The sequence below is a fragment of the Pogona vitticeps genome, chromosome 2 (genome assembly GCF_051106095.1).
Source record: "Pogona vitticeps strain Pit_001003342236 chromosome 2, PviZW2.1, whole genome shotgun sequence".
Classification (NCBI taxonomy): domain Eukaryota; kingdom Metazoa; phylum Chordata; class Lepidosauria; order Squamata; family Agamidae; genus Pogona; species Pogona vitticeps.
Window position 1 is genome coordinate 313,043,094 of NC_135784.1, and position 17,575 is coordinate 313,060,668.

A 17,575-nucleotide genomic window follows, 5' to 3' on the forward strand; every position below is an offset into this window, starting at 1 on the left:
AGTGAACGGTGTCTATCATCCTCTTCCTTCTCCACCATTTGCTGCTAGCCACTATGTCCGTTTGTGTAAAGAGTTCCTGCCATGCTGATGTGATGCCTGTCTGTAAATACTTGTAATATACTGTAAATATAACCGTCTTGCAAAAGAAGAACCTGTGTCTTCAATAACTCTGCGTTTTTCCTGTCGCCAAATCCGTGACAGATACAAAATGTATATAGACTATCATTATAGTAAGGAAATAGTAAGAAATCATATTTCAATTACAGGTACAAGGTATGATTACTTGTGTAAAATGCTGATTATGAATGTTAAGTACATGTGAATCAAATAGCATGTGTTGTCTTAAAATTGTAAAGCCGGTACTTCGTATATGTTATATCAGAACCTCCTCCTTACCCCCTATCAAAACCAGCCAAATCAGGGAGCTGGGCAGAGGACAGCTTGTATTTGTCTTTGTCGCTCTCAAATTGGCCTTCTTAGCCACACTAGACGCTCTTCCAAGACCTCTATTCAGGGCACATTACCACAGTCTCTCAAGACTGAAGGATGCCTACATGATATAATTAAGATAATTAAGAATGATCATCTTAAAATAGAACAGAAGGAGTTAATTAGCAAGATTAAAATTGGCAAAGAATTGGAAAAGTGACAAATTAAATTGGAAGACTGGTATAAAGAAATGTGGATCTTAGCAATTACAGGAATGGTAAATTAACATGTGAAATGAAAATAAAAAGAGGAATGGTAAAGTCTAACGCTTTTGAGGATGTATGTTTTTGGAGCATGCTTTTCGAAGGGGAAAGTCTCTAGGCCAGCAGAAGAATCAATGCATTTTTGGAGAGGAATGGGGTGAAAAGCGATATAAATTAATACTTCTGGTCACCTAGTCCCAAGGGTGAAGGTGATGGCGCGGGTGGGGATAATCCAGAAGAGAGAGAGAGAGAGAGAGAGAGAGACTGTTTTCGAGTTTGTATGGGTGTGTGTGATCCTCCGACCGCTAGGGGGCACCCGCGGCCGCCGCTATGGCGACCCCGTCACTCTCCCCTCTGGCCTTTCCCGCCTCCGAGGCTCCTCCGGGCGCTCGGGTGGCGCGGGTTCGAGCCTGGGAGGCGCCCGCTCTTGCCGCGCACACACTCCCCCCCCCCCCAGGAAGTGCCGGGCGGCAGGGCAGTCTAGTGGCGGGGCGGTGTGTGTGTGTGTGTGTGGGGGGGGAACCATCCTCCGGTCTCTCCGTCCCTGCCGCCTCATGGCCGCCTTCCCGAGCCCCCTCTTCCCCGGCTGCTTCCGCACCGGCCCCCCCGCCCGCCGAGCCTACCGCGGCAGCCCGCTCTTGGCCGGCTGGGGCGAGTACGGGCGGGTGGGGGTCGCCCCCCGGCAGCGGAAGGAACAGCAGGAGGAGGAGGAGGAGGAGGAAGTAAGGACGGCTCTTGGAAGGGGGGGTGTCTTTTTTTGGAGGGGGGGTCGGAGCGCCCCTCCCTCCGGTCCTTGGTCGGAGCGGCCGCTGGGCTCCCGGGGGTGCAGCTCGGTGTTCCCCGCCGCGGGGGAGGGGGACTAGAGGAGGTCGCCCACCCCCCGGCTGTGCTGGAGATCCTGGGGGGCAGGGAGGGCCACCACGGTAGACTGCCTCCGCCCCGGGGGGCTCAATGCCAGTGGCCCTGAAAGGGGGGTGGCGGTGGGGCGCTTCCTGCTCGCTAACACCCCCTCCCCCCTTTTTTTTCTTTGCCCCCTCCCACCCTCTCTGCCCCCCCCCCCCGCAGCCGAAGCTGGAGTTCCTGACCCGCCACAGGAAGGATGCTCGGGAGAGCTGGCTGCCCGCGACGGCGGCCCCGCTGCCCGTGAAGCCGCCCGGGGCGGGTAAGAGCCCCCCCCTTGCCCTCCCTGGACGACCCCCCCCCATGGGCTGGGCTGGGCTGCCCGTTCCCAAGGCCCCCCACTTCCCCCAGGGCAGCGGCCAAAGGGCACGGATCTCCCTCTCCCCCCTCGCCCTCTCCAGGCTGCAGGATCCCCGCGCTGACCCCCGAGGACCTGGTCTACCTGGGGCGGATGCAGCGGGCGGCGGAGGAGACCAACACCGGGGCGCGGAATGCCTTGCGCTTCACCGATCAGGTAACGGAGCGGGCGGGGGCGGGGGCGGGGGGGGAGTCCAGGGGGAGGGGGGAGGGGCCCAGGGCACCGGACGCCGGGCTGACCCGCTCTGCTCCTCCTGCAGCTGGGCACCTTCTTCCTCGACCACCCAGAGGTGGCCTTCGGGGGGACCGGCCGCCTCCTGCATCCGCACTTCAACCTGGGCAGGTCCCACATCCCGGTGAGTCTGTCTTGGGGGGGGCGGGGGGCGGGCATGGCTGCCTTCCTTCTCTTTGGGTGGGGGTGCCTGGAGAGAGAGGGTCCGTGGTGACCCCTGATCCACCTGGGAATCACGGGGGGGGGGGGGGAATGAGCCTTCAGCATTAGGCTGGCGGGGGTGAGCCTGGCGTCCCTCTTCAGCCTCTGGCTTCTGCCCAGAGAGGGCCAGGGGCTGCTGGGTGGCTCACCTGCAGCTTGCGCCTGCCTCCCCCTCCCCAGAAGCCTGCTGTGATGCACCCAGACCAATGGGCAGGGTCTCTGGCCTAAGGGCCCCCCCCCCGCCCGTCTTTCCTTGGAGCTCCTCAGGGTCATGAAGGGGTCCTTCCTGGCTGCAGGCTGTGGGTCCCCTCCTTGTGCCAGGCAGGCAGGCAGGGCTGGGTGTGGGGGCTCCAGGGGGCTCGTGGCCCACCCACCCCTTCTGACTCTCCCTGTGCCTCCACCGCTTGCAGAGGGCTGCCCAGGACACCGTCTGCAGCGCGACCCGCATCCTGAAGGACCTGGACGCCCAGGGCTATTCCAGAAGGTGCGCCCCTCCCTCTCCTCTCCCTCCGTGACCGGCGGGGGTGGGGGCGAGGGCAGGCAGGAAACCAAGCACTTTGAGGAGGAAAGACTGAAAAAAACTGGACCTGTTTAGCCTGGAGAAAAGAAGATTGGGGGGGGGAGGAGGGAAGGAGAGCCCCTTCCAGCATCTAGAAAGGCTGTCCCACAGAAGGAGGGGCAGGATCTGTTCTCCATCATCCCAGAGGGCAGGACAGGCAACCGTCGGCTCATGTTATGGGAGGCCAGATTTCGGCAGGGTATCGGGAAGAGCCTCTTAACTATTAGAGCAGTCAGGCAGTGGAACCAACTACGTTGCGAGGGGGTGCGCCTTCAAGAGAAACTTAGCCGAGCACCAGGTGGATCGGCTTTGACTGGTCTTCCTGAATTGAGCAGGGGGTTGGATTGGATGGCCTCGTAGGCCCCTTCCAACTTCACGATGCTGTGACTCTGTGGACATGTCCCTGGGGGTGCTTGTGGTCTCAGTTAGTGCTGAGTAGGAGGAAACTGATTCCCAAGGGAGAGGAATTCTGCACATGGTCAGAGGAAGTCTCTTCTTATCCAGTCCTCTGTTGGCTGGCTGGCTGGCTGCAGGCCTTGGCTACAAGGTCAGAGGGGGCGCAGTCCAGGGAAGCTCTTGCCCCGAGCCCTGCTGAGCTCAGCCGAGCCATTTGCTCACAGGGAGCAGGGTGGGGGGGGCTGTGTGTGCGTCTGTTCTCTGAGGGTTTGGAAGTCCCTCTGGTTCCTCCTGAACCCAGGCTGTGGTGCAGTGCCAGGAGCCTTTTGGGTCTCCCTCCCTGGGGGGGGGTGCACAGGGCTGGGGCGAGAAGCACTCAGGACCCCTGGCCAGTGAGGTTCAGCCAGGAAGGTCTGCGCGCGCTGCGCGTCCTGCACGGTTTGTTCCATGGTGGCTGGCAGGGGAGGGGAGGGGCGCCGAATCATCCCCATGCACCACCTCCTGACTCTCGCCCAGCATCCAAAAGTGCTCTGCACTTTCCCACAGATTTTTAAGGGCTGGGAACCTGATTTGGGCAAGGGGAGGGGAGGGGAGACATTGGGTTGTGGGGGGGGGTGGAGAAAGAATCCTGACTTTTGCTCTGGGTGCTGTGTTTTGAGCCAGGTGGCCTGTTTTGGGGAGGGGGGGCTCCTGTGGTGAGTCCCTGACACCCTCTGGAGCCACTCTGGGAATGGCCGGAGGTGTCTTGCCTTTCAGTTCCTCCGGGGGCGGGGGGGGGGAGAGAGTATCCAAGCAGCAGGAGCAGCTGGGCGTGGGGTGGGATGGGAAGATGGGCTTCCTTCCTCGGCCTCAGGTGGGGTTGATGGCTTTGGGTCCCCCCCTTCTCCCAACCCCTGCAGGTGTCCTGAAGTCTGGGCCAAGCAGCACGTGCGCACAGTCACCCACCTGTACCGGGACTGGCTGTTTGAGCTGCCGCTGGAGTTGATGGCGCAGCAGGTGCACGAGGACCTGGCGCAACGGTGGAGGTGCCTGGCCTTTGACGACACCCCCACTGGGGGAGCCCTGGCATGGCTGCCCGACGAGACCCCTCCGGAACCCACCCGTGGAGGGTGTTTGGTACACCCGGCCGGGGAGGCCATGAACCAGCTTTGTATCCTCTACGTACGTGATGGGATTGGGTCCATCCAAAGAGTCTGGAAGGGGGGGGGGCCTGACTGACAACAGTTGGCTTGCCCCTTTCCCCATGGCATTGGCACAAGCCTCTCGCTCGCTCGCTCGCTCGCGCCCTCCCTCCCTCCCTTTGCCTGCCTGAGCCCCTTCCAGGGGACCCCCTCCCCTTTTTCCTTAGTGGCTCCTCCCAGGCTTCCAGGATGTGACCCTCAGCAGCTCCCTGAAACCTCGAATCCGGAGCCCCCCTGCCCAGTTTGAGCTCAGTGAGGCAGTCCGGCAGGTGGCAGCGGCCCGAGTGGACGGCAGTGGTGAGTAGGGGGTTCCCTGGAAGCCCCTCCCTCCCTCCCTGCGGGCAGGCTTCAGCCCTAAGAAGGTCTCTCTCTCTCTCTCTTCTGCCCCCCCCCCCCCAAAAACACAGACTTCATTGGAGTGCGCTCAGACCACCACTGTGGCGTGTGGAGGATGCGATCTGGAGAGGCTCCTGATCCACTCCACGTCGTTCGCACCAGGGACCCCTGCTGTTCCGTCACGGTCAGGTAAGCGCTTTGTCCCCCACCCCTCCCCGTGGAGCTCAGGGCGGCTGCCAGCCACCATATCTGGCCACCCGTTGCTGATTTACGCTGATCTGTCGTCAGCTCCGAATGTGTTTGCCCCCCCCCCTGTGCCTGGCAAGGGGGATTCTCTGACTGTCCGTCCGCCTATCTGTCCATCTGGGAGAAGGGGGAGGTCCCCTCTCTGGGCAGTCACTGAGTGGCACCTTTGCTGCGTCTCCTGGCGCCCAGAGGGCACGTCTGCCCTTGAGGCCGTCCTGGGCGCCCTCCTCTTTCCAGGCCCCTGTCGCTTCCCTGCGGTCAGTTTGCCACTACCTTTGGGGGCAGGGTTTGCTGGCAGGAAGAGGGGTGGGCTCCCGGTGGGCTCCCTCCCTCCCTCCAAATATCCACATCCTGAGGCAGACGCTTTTCTACCCCTTGCCCCAGGTGAGCAGACCAAGGGCTGAACCCAGAAACCAAAGCCACTTTCTCCTGGACTGCCTGGCGTGTCTGTCGAGACCGTCAGCTGGGGGAGGGGGGGCCTGAGACACGCCTGCCGGTGCAGAAAGGACCTTGTGGGGCGGGGGACACTTCGGGGATCTCGGCTAGCGGGGTCAAGCAACCGTTAGCCAAAAGGACCTTCTCCGGGGGTGGGGGTGTGTGTGCAGCCAGCTGGCCAGCAAGGCACAAGCTGTGAAAACCACCTCGTGCCTCGGGTTCAAGAGCTCTGGACTCCCCCCCCCCCCTTTTTTTCTCTCTCAAGTGGAAAGCCAGGAAGAAGGTGTAGGTTTGGCGTGGCCTGGGGGAAGGGGAGACTCACACAGACCAGCAGCCACGGGGTTCCCGCCGTGGAGGCCAGTGGCATTGTCTGTGCCCGCTCCCCCCCCGGCCCGGCCTCCCCAGAGCAAGAAGAGGAGTTGTGGGTGTTGTTGTTTGCCTTTCCTATGCAGCCCCCACCTGCCTGGTGAGCTGTCCTTTTGCACCCACCGGGGAGCAGTGTACCTGTGGAATGTCGAGGCAAGGTGAGCACTAGGGGGACCGGGGGGGGGCGGGGATGGGGCTCAGGTTGTTCCCGTTTGAGGTTGGGGCTGCAGGGCTTGGAAGGAGGCACCTGTGGATGCTTGGTGGTCTCCTTGGGAGAAAACAGCAGCTCTGGGAGAAGCCTGCTCGGATTCCAGAGCGCTTTCGTCTTCCCCTGGGCTCGGTGGAGGAGGAGGAGGCCGAGCTAAGTGGAGGCTGAGACGGGCGGCCGAGGTTCTCTTGGGCTGCTGAGGAAGCTGACCCTCTCCCCGGAAAGCCTCCCTGGAGGCCTTTCCTTCTGAGACCCAGGCCGCAAAAGCAGAGGGGACCACGAGGCTGGAGCGTCTCCCGCCGAACGTCCTCCCCGAAACTCTTCCGTTCCAAGCCTCTGCCAGGATGGCCTTCTCTGGGCATCATCCAGAGCCGGGCGCGTTTCCCCTTCTGCCGGCCCTCTTCTCTTCTGAGAGCGCCACGGCCTTGGGCAGCTGGTCTCTCTCATCTCCTCACGCTCTCCGAATCCAGCCAGGATCCTGGGCGGATCGTGAGATTGTGGCCAGGCCTTGGGTTGCAGCCGCCTTGCCCGTCCGGTGGGAGGCGCGCTCCCTGCCATGCCTGTGCGTTGGGGGGGGGGAGAGCTGCCTGCCAGCCTGAGGCAGACCCACAGGAAAGGGTCTGAGGGACCCAGGATTGGGGCGGGGGGGGCTTGCCTTGGGGCTCACCTGGACTGTCTGTCTGGCTAGGCCTCGACTCGTGCACCAGGACCGGGAGACCGCCTTCTTCCGTGACCCCTCGCCTTGGCGCTGGAGTGAGTTTACCGCCCACCCCTGTGTGCTCACTTTTGCGGATCGCACGGGTCTGATGAGTGTTGACCGGAGGGTGAGTCCGTTGCCAGGGAAAGGGGACGTTGCAGGGAGGGGAGCGAAGGAACCGTTGCTGTCTGGGTAGCTCTTGGCTTGCATGTTTAGTGGGTGGCTCAGCCTGTCTGGATCATGGCCATTCCAGGGGAGGTTTGGAATACTGGCCAAGAGGAAAGCCTGGGAGGCCCAAGGGCAGGAGGAGGGGAGGGTGGTGGTGGTGGAGATGTCATCTGTCGTCCCCCACCCCCACCCCCACCCCGGTGCTCAGCATCTCTTGATGGTTCCAGGCCCCCTCCGGCTGCCATGTCAAGCTCTTCAAGGTGGGAGCTGAAGCAGAGTGCCAGCGTGGGGAGCGCCTGGTCTTCACCAAGTACTTGGGCCAGGCTCAGCCCTACCACCAGCTGGTGGCCACCCAGGTAAGGGACAGGGTCTCCCTCCCTCCCTCCCTCCCTCCCTCCCTCCCTCTCTCTTGGTGGTGGTGGTGGTGGTGGGGAATTCTTGTGCCCAGAGCGCCTCCTTCCTCCTCTCAGCCGTCAGGAGAGGCCTTCTTGCCAAGGTGCCCAACCCTACACTCTGCTCCTGCCCTGCCACCTCCCTGGAGATCCCACCACCCTGGCCCAGCCCAGCCCAGCCCCCTCCGATGCCCCAGGACAACTTTCACTCTGGAATCCATGGCAGATTATCCTTCTCCCCTCCGTTTTATAGTTGGGGAGTGAGAGAGGTGGTTTTTTGGGGGGACACATAACTCTCAGCTTTCAGGGACCCCCTTTCTAGACCACACACTGGCCGTTTGCTGCCTGGCCTCCCACTGGACTTCAGCATGGGTCGGGGGGGGAAAATGCCTGGGGCCTGTAGCACTCCTCACCTGGGGGGGTGGGGATGGCACGCTCTGATGGCTCTTTGTGCCCCAGTTCTCGGTGTACGTGCTGGACGAGCGCTTTCCGCTGGTGCCTCTTCTCCGTTGGGAACACATGATGAGCGGTCCCCCCCTCTACGTCCACCTCACGCCAGCCGGCGCTCCGTCACGTCCCCACAAGATGCTCTTGGGCACCCACCACTCCCAGGAGCTGCTGCTACTGCAGTACATGGGTACGTGGGGGTGGGCACTGGGGGCCGAGGGTGGGCATCGGGCCGTGGCCCCCGCCCTGCAGCTGCCTCAACTGGCGGGGCAAGTCATGGTGGGCTTTGCTGTCTTCGGAGAAGACCCCGCGGGGGGGGGGGAGCCATGGCCGGCTGGTGTGGTAACAGCCCTCTTTCTGCAGGCGGCCTCAGCACCGTGTGCCAACTCCTGGGCCCTCCACAGAAGGTGTCGTCCATCCAGGAATGCCTGCCCCACTTCCCCATGCAAGTCCCTGTCCAGGAGAATGCCCTGCGCCAACGCCTCACAGCACCCATGGCTGGTACGTGGCAGGGAGAGGGGAGCGGAGCCAAGCAGAGTCCCCCCCACCCCCCCGCTCTTAGAGAGGAAGGGGGCAAGGCGGCAGGACGCTCTGGATGAGAACAGGTGGTCCTTCCACGTCCACTCTGCTCGGAATCAGGCAGGCAGGGGGCAGGCATTACTTGTGGGTCTGGACTGGGAGCCCAAGAGAGGCAGAGGGTAAAGCAGAAGCCTGGAGGCGGGCAGGGGTGGTGGAGCGGGACCCTTTCTTTCCCTGTTCCCTTAACGTTTCCGTTACTCTCCATCCCAGACTTGTCGGCGGCTGCCTCTCTGTTCCAAACGGTGTCTTGCGGGGTCTCTCTCTCTCTTCCCTGCAGCCCTTCCTTCCATGAGCACGTTCTATGGCGCGCTCACTGCCTGTTGGTGCCTGTGTCCATGGGGGAGGGGGAGTTACTCCTCTCAGCCCCCACCCATTTTCTGCCACCCCCCTGGGAAGCGGTCCTTCTCGGAGGCGAGGGCCTTTTGTGCTGAGGCAGCCACAGGCGACCCCCGGATCCAGGGTGGCCTGTCTCTGCTGGTGTGCTTCGCTCAGGAGATGGGGCAGAGGGGGGGTCCTTGGGGTGCCCTTTTGCTCCCCGTCCTGCCTGTGCGCTTTGGGCTGAGCTCTCCTGCCAGCCGGACTAGAAACCGCTCACCTGGTTTCACGTTTATCCGTGTGAGCCCTGCCGCGCCCCCCCCCCCTTATTTTGAGAGAGAGGGAGACCCTTCCCTGTCGCATTTCTGAGTCGGTTGACTCAGCCCCCTTTAGAAGGTATTTATAGAGGAGCAACTGACACCTGCAGCAACCTGTTCCCCCCCCCCCCGGTGACCCCTGACCCCCCCTGACCCCTCCTCTCTTCCCCACCTGCAGGCATTGCGGGCGCCCTTGGCCAGGAGGGCCGGCGCGAGGCTCTGTTGGTCTTCCAGCTTTCGGAGGCAGGAGACGTCTTCTACCAGCCACTGCTCCACCAGCGCCCGGACGTGGGGCAGGGCGAGCGGCAGGACGTGGGCCCCCCCGCCCTGGATCCAGGGGCTCCTTCTGGAGGAGGCTCAGAGGCGGCTGGGGGCCGGCGGGAGGACCCCCCTCCGTCCTCGGGGCACGCGGCAGGGGCAGCCCCGACCGGCGCCTCGGCCGCCTCCTTCCCTTACCGGCGCTGGCTCCGGGACTTCTATTTTTGCTGGACGGAGCTGCCCCCGGAGGCCCAGGGTCGGGCGCTGCCCTCGGCCACCCTCAGCCAGGACCACCTCTTCACCCGCCCGGAGCTGCGGGAGCGGACCGGGGACACCCCCCTCTGCGTGGCGGCTCACCAGGGCCTGCGCCGGGCCATGGCGGAAAGGCTGCCCCTCTGCCCCTTCTGGGAGGGGCGAGACCCAGCGCCCCCGCCCCCTGGCCCGCCGCCAGAGCCCCCGGCCCAGCTGGACGAGCTGAGCGAGCGGCTGGCGTGCGCCTGGGACGGTGACGGCGGCGGCGGCGGCTGGGGGGCCTGGTGGCAGGCGAAGCTGGGCCTGGGGGCGGCGCGGGAGCGGCAGGCCCTGCGGGAGCGCCGGCGCCGGCGCAAGAGGGCCCGGGGGGGCCCGGCCAGCCTCTCGGGCAGCTTCACCTCCTCCGCCAGCTGCCAGTCGGACCTCAGCGACTCTTCCGGGTGGCTGAGCAGCGGCGGCGCTTCCTCGCCGTTCGAGGGCTCCCAGCCCGCCCTGGCAGAGGCGGCCGAGGAGGGGCCCTCCTCGGCAGGGAGGGCCGCTCCCCTGCCGGAGCGGGGCCCCCCAGCCTCTTCTTCCCAAGAGCAGGCGTCGTCCTCGACCTCCTCCCAGGCGCCCTCGGACCTGCTCTCCTCCCAGACGCTGCAGGCCCGCGGGATTCCCCGGGAGCGCCGCCGGACCCTGCGGGACTACCTGGCCATTTGGGACGAGCCCCCGGAGCCCCCCGAGGACCTGCTGGGCAGCCAGGCTTCCTCTCGGGGCAGTGGGGGCGGCAGCCAGCGCTACCCCGCTTCGTCCCAGGCCTCCCAGCCGCCCCCGCGCAAGCAGGCCCGCATGGGTTTCTGAAGCCCCGCCACCCCCTGCAGGAGGAGGAGGAGGAGGAGGAGGAGGAAGAGGAGGAGGAAGGCTGCTGGGGCCAGACAGACCCTTGCTGTGAGGGCTGCCCCCCCCACCTCCCCCACCCCAGCAAGAGAGAGAAGAGGCTGAAGAAAGAGGAGCCGATGCTCTTGCTGGGAGCCTCCGGAACGGCCAGGCTGGGGGGGGGGGGATCCTCCTTTTCCCGATTGTGCTGAGAAATGAATAAAAGGAACCCCTTTCTGCCCAAGTGAGGCCTGGCTCCTGAGTTTGGAGGAGGGGCAGAAGGGCAGGGCGCTCTGGAGCACACACACACACACACACACCCCGTCCGATTTCCACACCATCCTCAGAAGTCTGAACACCATGAAGATAAATTGGGGGTGGTGGTGGGGGTGCTTAGGGCATCAAAATGGTCAGTTGGGAGGATGCCCCCCTTTTCCTTGCCTTGTACTGTAATGAGTTCCAGGGGTGAATGGGCACGGTCCCCTTTCCAGCAAAGCCACCTTTTCTGGAGAGGTCTATGTATGTGTGCGTGCGTGTGTGAGTGCTCAGGAGGCATCCAGGGACCATTAAGTTGTGTGTGTGTGCGTGCGTGCGTGCGTGCGTGCGTGCTCAGGAGGCATCCAGGGACCATTAAGTTGTGTGTGTGTGTGTGCGTGCGTGCGTGCGTGCGTGCGTGCGTGCTCAGGAGGCATCCAGGGACCATTAAGTTGTGTGTGTGTGTGTGTGTGTGTGTGTGTTTACAAGCAAACCAAGTTCTCTGCCCTTTGCCCTGGTGGATCCATGCCAGAGGTTTTACCTGGGCAGCTGACCTGGATGGGAAGTAGGGCGGGGGGTGTGTGCCAGTCTCAGAGGGCACGTGTGTGTGTGTGTGTGTGTGTGTGTGTGTGTGTGTGTGTGTGTGTGTGTGTGTGCGCAAAGTCCTTTTTGCCTATGGGAGGTTCAAGCAGGGCGCCTGCTTGTCTTTGCTCTATGTGTGTGTGTGTGTGAGGGGGGACAGCACTGCTTGAGGGAAAGGGCAGAAGCAGGGCTGACCTTGTTGGCAACCCGAGGGCCGGGCACCGGGCTCACCCCGGCGGGGAGGGGGTGGGGGTGGGGGTGGGGACAGCAGCCGCCCAGCCTGGCAGGCAGCAATTGCACTTCTCCTCGCCGCCGGCCTTTGACGTCCGGGGACAGCCTTCCCCCCCCCGCTTCTGTCCAGTTTCAAGGGGCGACCGACCCCCACCCCAGCGTGTCGTCCGCCGCCCCCCCCCCGCTTGCCCAGGGTGCTTCGGCGTCTTTCGCCGAGCAGGGCGCCCCACGGCGGTGGGTTCGCTCCTCCGGGGGCCGGCCTTGCGACGGCGGCGGGCGGGCGGGCGGTCGTTCGGGGCGGGGACGGCGGCGGAGGAGAAGGAGGAAAAGGAGGAGCCGCGCAGGGGCGGCGCGGGCAGGGCCATGGCGGCGGCGGCGGTCGGGAGAGGGGCGGCGGCGGGGCGGGCGCTGCTTCCCTGGGGGGGGCGGCGGGCCGCGCAGGCGAGGGGGGGCTCGGGGGGCGGCGGGGCGCAGAGGGGCTTGGCGGGCACGCGGGGAGGCGGCGGCAGCGTTGGCGGGGAGGGGCCGGAGGGCGAGGTGGATCGGGCCCGGCGCGCCGCCGAGACGCCCGCCCCCACCGTCTTCAGCAGGATCCTGGACGGCTCCCTCCCGGCTAAGATCCTCTACGAGGACGACCAGGTGGGTAGGCGCCCCTGAGCGCGTGCAGAGGGCCCCTCCGCCGGCCGAGGGGGCGTGCAAAGGCGGGGGGGGGAGGTTGTGCCGCGGCAGGGGCTGCGGGAACCCCCCCCCCGCTCTGCCTGCCTTTCTCCCTCTCCCGCTCCCCAGTGCGTGGCCTTCCGAGACGCGGCCCCCCAGGCCCCCGTGCACTTCCTGGTGATCCCCCGGCGCCCGATCCCCCGGATCAGCCGCGCGGCCGAGAGCGACGCCCAGGTGAGAGGGGCGCGGGCGCGGGTGGGGGGGAGGAGGGGGGGCAGCCCGGGACTCCGTGCAAACCCGCCCCCCCCCCCCGTTCCCGAGAGGCTCGGGCTCCGCGCAGCGTCCTTGGACGTGGAGGGGCCCCCTGCCCTCGCCCGCCCGCCCGCCCGCCCGCCGTCTGGGCGCTGGGCTTCCCGTGCCCTCCTGCGCCCTGCCCTCCGTGGTCGTGGGCGGGGGGGGGAGGAGGCAGGGCGCAGTCCGGGGGGGGGGCTTCCTTAAGAGAGCCCCTTCCTGCTCGGGCTTCCTGCCTTTTGCCCTCCTTCCTTCCTTCCTTCCTTCCTTCCCTCCCACCCCCCCTGGAAGGGCCCTGGGGCAGAAGGGGGGCCTCCCTCCTCCCCCTCCCTCAACTGTCTGGGCCAAAGGGCCGGTGCGCTCACCCCCCCTACTCCGCCCAGGAAGTGCCCAAGGGGTGCCCCCCAGGGGGGGGGTCAGCTGCCTTTGGCCCCGAGGCAAGCCTGACTGTCAGGAGTTATAAGTGTCTGTGTGGGAGTGGGGGGGGGGAAGGAAGGTGGGACAGCTGCCCCTTTGGCCACTTTCTCCTGCGCTGCCCCCCCTCCCTCCAGGAAGGCCTTCTGCCCAAGGGCCCTTCCCCAAAGGCCTTCTGGAGGCCCTTCTGGGACTTCCTTTTTGTGGGGTGTGGGGGGGGGCACAGGGAGGAGCCCCCTTCACTGGCCTCCCAGCAGAGCCCCTTTCTTAACCCAGTTTTTTTTCTTCCCATTGGTAGCTCCTGGGGCATTTGCTGGTGGTGGCCACCAAGGTGGCCCGAGCGGAAGGCCTCTCGGAGGGCTACCGTGTCGGTGAGTGGGTGCCTGAGCCCCTGACCCCTGCCCACCCTGGGCACTCCCTGGCGCCCTCTTTGCCCCTCCTCCGAGGGAGGGGACGCCTGCCCGTTCTCCCGCTGCTCCCCTCCCCCCCCCAAGGTCCTGGGCCTTGGTCACAGCGGGCAGAGCTGGAGGACCCCCCCTCTCCCCCCCCAGCAGCTGCTGTGCCAAGGGTCTCCCAGGCCTTGGTCCAGGGTGCCACTGCTGGGCCCCGGGGGGGGGGAGGATGACTCTGATTTCATGGATGAGGGGTGCAGGCCCAGGGGAAGGGGGGAGGGGGAGCCCCCCACTTCCTTTTCTAATGGAACTTTGCAGACACAGCCCAGGCGTGCCTCCCCCCCCCCCCCGGGCCACCGTCGGGAGTAGGGAGTGGTGCCATCTCCTCACTGCAGCGGGGGGGGGGACATTAGGCCGAAAGGACGAGAGGGAGGCAGAGTCTGGCTTTGGTGGGTCACTCTCAGGTGTGGGCCTCACAGGCACACACACACACATGCACACACCCGCCAGTCTGCTCCTGCCAGACCTTCTCTCTCTCTCTCTCTCTCTCTCTCTCTCTCTCTCTCTCTCTCTCTCTCTCTCTCTCAGTGGTGAACGACGGGAAGGATGGTGCTCAATCGGTCTATCACCTCCACTTCCACGTGCTGGGGGGGCGCCAGATGTGCTGGCCCCCTGGCTGAACAGCCCTCCTGCCTCAGCAAGGACAGGCTGTGAGACAAAGTCGGGGGGGGGGGCGGTCATGAAATAAAGTCTCCTGAAATAAAGCCCCATCCTGGGACCAGACTCGGGCCGTGGCTGCCGGTTGGGAGGGGGAAAGGGTGGGGTGGGTGTTCTCTCCAGGGTCCGGGGCCTCCCCCAGGCGCTCTGGCTGGCTCCTGGTTCCTTCCCCCTCCCGTGCATCTGGGACTCATCCTGCAAAGGGCAGATCAGGGCAAGCTGACGGTTGGGCAGGAAGCGGAGGCCCAGAGGGGGGAGATGCCGCCTGTGGTCCAGGGACGAGGGGTCAGGGTGTTAGGGAAATCAAGGAGAAGCCCTGCCCAGCCCGGCCCCCCCAGCTCCCCAACCCCTCGCTGCATCTGCTGGGCTGCTGGTCCCCTTGACTCCCAAGGACACAAGAGGAGCCCTGAAGCAGGGTCAGAATGGGAGGGGGGGTCCCCTCGCCCGGTCTCTTCGGTGGCCACCCGCAGGCCGACGGGCAGGAAGCCGACCAGCCCCGAAAGCCACCCGGGACCGCCGTTGGTTCCCTGCCATATTCTGGGCACGGGAGAAGATCTTCTCTCAGGTCCGGAGTGGTCTGTTGAAGAGAAGGGCCAGCCATAATGGGCGGGGGGGGGAATGGGGGGCAGGAGGCGGTCAGCTGGTCGTCGTCCGCCTTCGCCTGTACCCGTGCTCCAGAGGCGAGTGCCGGGAGGCGGAGGGGGTGCCGGGGCCATTGGCCGGCTGCGGAGCACAGCCCCGGAGAGAAGAGGGCACGTCCAGGGCACTCCCTTCTGGGGGACATGGAACTGAGGCGGCGCAGGGGGAGAGGGGGCTGGTGGGGGTGGGGGTTGCAGCAGCCTTGCTTTCTTGGGCCTCAGGGGCTGCCTTCGCCTTGGCCCCTTTCCTTCTGACCAGGGAGAGGAGGGAGACAGGGGCTCGGGGGGGAGGGGGAGAAACGCGTCATGCCCTGACCTGGGCGTGGAACACACCCAGTGCGGGGGGGGGGAGTTTCAGAGAAGCCTCAGCGCATTCGGGGGGGGGGAAGCATGTGGCTGCTTTTGTCCTCCTGTGAGGCGGGTTGAACCGCCAGATGGTGACTGTGAGTTTCCTGGCTAGAGCTTCCTGTTCTAACCACTAGGGTACCACTACCTTCCTCAGGCATGCTGTGGGAGGCAAGGCAGGAGAAAGTCACACTGGGCAGAGTGCCCCGAATTCTCTTTTAGGAATCTCTCAGAATGCGCAAGCAGCCAGGCTCCCCCACGTGCTAGTCCTTGGCCGGGGGGCGGCTTTAATCCGAGGACCTTCCACACTGGATGGCGGTGGATCCCGGTGCCCTTACGGGGTCGGCTTCCCCAAGTGGCGGCTGCCTGCTGGCTGACGGGGCTTGTCCAGAGCGGTCCTCCGACTTTTCCTCCTGGAAGGAGAGCTACTCTGCCGAGCCCTGCTGGCGGTGCTTGCTGGCTCCCAACTTGGGTGTTTTTTTCCCCTTGGCCCCCACCACCCCCACCCCCTGCAATGGGACTGAGCTTGATCAGTAAACCAGATGAGAACCTAGGTATTACGTGTTCTCAGCTCGTGACCAGCTTATAGTACCTCCAGGTAAGTGAGACATTTAAGGAATGGTTCTACCCGAGTTTCCCTGGCTGAGCAGGGATTCGAACACAGGCCTCCTGAATCCTAGTCTGCCACTCTGTTTACTTCCCTACACTGAGTTTCCAAGTAACAACCTAGTGTTTACTTATGGCTGTGTCTCAAAATAAATTTGGCTTTCCCCGATGGTGGACAACATCCCTCGCAATGTCTTTCCCCTTCACGGTAAACAAGGGGTTCTCTCCAAGTGAAGTACTCCTTTTGTGCAAAATGTTTTAACCCAAGATGATGGAGGGGGTGGGGTGGGGGAGCGCGGAGACCCCACAAGAAGTCTTGGAAACAGGAGGCAGGACTTTTCCTTGGTTTCACTGCAACAGACTCCCAGATGAACGTGATTTTCTTTGTTGGGCATCATCAGGCCCTTTCAGACTTTAGGCAACCAAATTAATCAAAGACCTGCAGAAAGTCCACTCGTTAACACCCCTGTTAGTGGCTGGCAAACGAAAGGTTATGGCTTCCTTTTTTGAGTCTGCTCATCGTACGTTTGGTCTTCTTCCTCTTTTCCTAGTGTCTCTATGTTTTTCAGTAAGTCATCTGTTCTCATGACTGCTCAAAAGACCACGGTCTCCACCGTGTCATTATAACTTCCAGGAAAAAATCAGCTTTGATTTGTTCTACAGTCTGTTTATTTGTTTATTTCTGATGGAACATGGTATTCATAAAGCTGTCTTCCAACATAATTTCCCAAACAAGTTATTTTATTTTTTCTTATTACCATTTGCATCCAATTGAAAATGCCACGGTAGGGATAATCCTGACCTTGGTTTCCTTCGGTGCATCCTTAACTCTTGAGGATCACGCCCAGTTCTTTCACTCTCAAGTCTCCATCTTCCCACCTCGTAGAATCCTAGAAATGTTGAGCTGGAAGGGACTCCCTGGATCATCGTGTCCAATCCCTGGCTGGGGCAGGAAAGCTAAAGCGATTTATCCCTTGCAGGCAGCCATCCAACCTCGTTCTCGGACCCCGAGGCAATCCATTCCCTTGTCAAGCAGGTCTGGCTGCCAAGAGGCTCTTCCTGATGTTTAGATGAAATCTCCTTTCTTGTCATTTTAATTCATCCTTTGGATCCCCCTGTTCCCTGGAGCTGCAGGAGACAAGCTTCCACCGAAGAGAAGATAGAAGAGAACAGATTTCTCCACCTTCTATGTCACCATGTTTCGAATATTTGAGGATTACTCTCTTAGCATCTCTCTGTCCTTTCCAGCTTAAAGAAACCCAGCTTCTTCCTTCCGCTGCCCTTCCTAGGGCTCGGCTTCCAGACCTCCTCCTCTCCTGAGCATCTTTCCTCTGGAAGGGTTCCGACTTGTCCGTCTCCTACAATCGTGCTCAGAACTAGGCACGGTATTTCAGGTGAGGTCTGACCAAAGCAAAAAAAATGTACCAGACTTGGTACCTTTCCTTCCCTTGATCTGGAAACAGCACTTCTGATGATGCAACAGAGAACTGCATCGCCTTCTCTCCCTCCTCACATCATTCTGTTGACTCACGTTCAGCTTGTCCTCTGCAGAGGCCCCCAGATCCTTTTCACTGGCCAGGTGACACCTATCTTTTCGAAATCTCTCTTGAAAGTCTTAGCTCATTCTGCAGCCTTCTTAACCTTCGCTCTGCAATTGTTGGCTATGCATTCGCACTCTTCCTCCGTGATTTGCCCTTCCTTCCATTTTTTATATTTGCCCCCTTTTAAATCATGACCTTTGAAAACACATGACTGGAGAGTCATCGCTGACCTGACGGCTGTTCATGAGGCTGCTCCAGTTTCTTCAGATGCTGCTCCCTGCTGTGCTTTCTGGTCGGAATTCTTTGCCACGGAGCCTTTAGCCTCTTGCCCTTTTAGAAATCTCCATCTGCCATGGACTCCCTTTTCTGTGAGCATTTCTGGTCACAGGATATGATTCCAGATTTCCTTAAGCTTTTCCCCCCCGTTTCATGTCTATTTCTTGAAGATTTAGCTACGTTGCTTCCATGCTCCATCTGCACAAAATACTTCAGAGTTTGAAAACATTCGGACATC

The 17,575-nt window shown here is 62.6% G+C and overlaps 2 protein-coding genes across 2 annotated transcripts; both read left to right on the forward strand.

The window, feature by feature from the left end:
* The first annotated feature begins 1,048 nt into the window (after positions 1-1,048).
* TAF1C (TATA-box binding protein associated factor, RNA polymerase I subunit C) lies at positions 1,049-10,640 on the forward strand. Its single transcript, XM_072993102.2, has 14 exons — positions 1,049-1,414; positions 1,758-1,854; positions 1,994-2,106; positions 2,210-2,305; positions 2,793-2,866; positions 4,237-4,487; positions 4,699-4,815; positions 4,926-5,043; positions 5,988-6,059; positions 6,798-6,933; positions 7,202-7,330; positions 7,826-8,003; positions 8,177-8,314; positions 9,203-10,640. Exons 1-14 carry the CDS (start codon positions 1,247-1,249, stop codon positions 10,375-10,377), a joined length of 2,862 nt encoding a protein of 953 aa, XP_072849203.2. The 5' UTR covers positions 1,049-1,246; the 3' UTR covers positions 10,378-10,640.
* Positions 10,641-11,808: 1,168 nt separating this feature from the next.
* HINT2 (histidine triad nucleotide binding protein 2) lies at positions 11,809-13,984 on the forward strand. Its single transcript, XM_072993103.2, has 4 exons — positions 11,809-12,099; positions 12,247-12,351; positions 13,121-13,193; positions 13,803-13,984. The coding sequence occupies exons 1-4, from the start codon at positions 11,824-11,826 to the stop codon at positions 13,892-13,894; spliced, it is 546 nt and encodes a 181-aa protein (XP_072849204.2). The 5' UTR covers positions 11,809-11,823; the 3' UTR covers positions 13,895-13,984.
* The last annotated feature ends 3,591 nt before the right edge of the window (positions 13,985-17,575 follow it).

Bases quoted from the DNA above. Each gene is read 5' to 3' on its own strand.
- TAF1C (XM_072993102.2), top strand. From the start codon at position 1,247: ATGGCCGCCTTCCCGAGCCCCCTCTTCCCCGGCTGCTTCCGCACCGGC. The intron at 5,044-5,987 runs GTAAGCGCTTTG...TTTCCTATGCAG, and splicing joins TGCTGTTCCGTCACGGTCAG to CCCCCACCTGCCTGGTGAGC. The intron at 6,934-7,201 runs GTGAGTCCGTTG...TGATGGTTCCAG, and splicing joins TGATGAGTGTTGACCGGAGG to GCCCCCTCCGGCTGCCATGT.
- HINT2 (XM_072993103.2), top strand. From the start codon at position 11,824: ATGGCGGCGGCGGCGGTCGGGAGAGGGGCGGCGGCGGGGCGGGCGCTG. The intron at 12,100-12,246 runs GTGGGTAGGCGC...CCCGCTCCCCAG, and splicing joins TCCTCTACGAGGACGACCAG to TGCGTGGCCTTCCGAGACGC. The intron at 13,194-13,802 runs GTGAGTGGGTGC...TCTCTCTCTCAG, and splicing joins CTCGGAGGGCTACCGTGTCG to TGGTGAACGACGGGAAGGAT.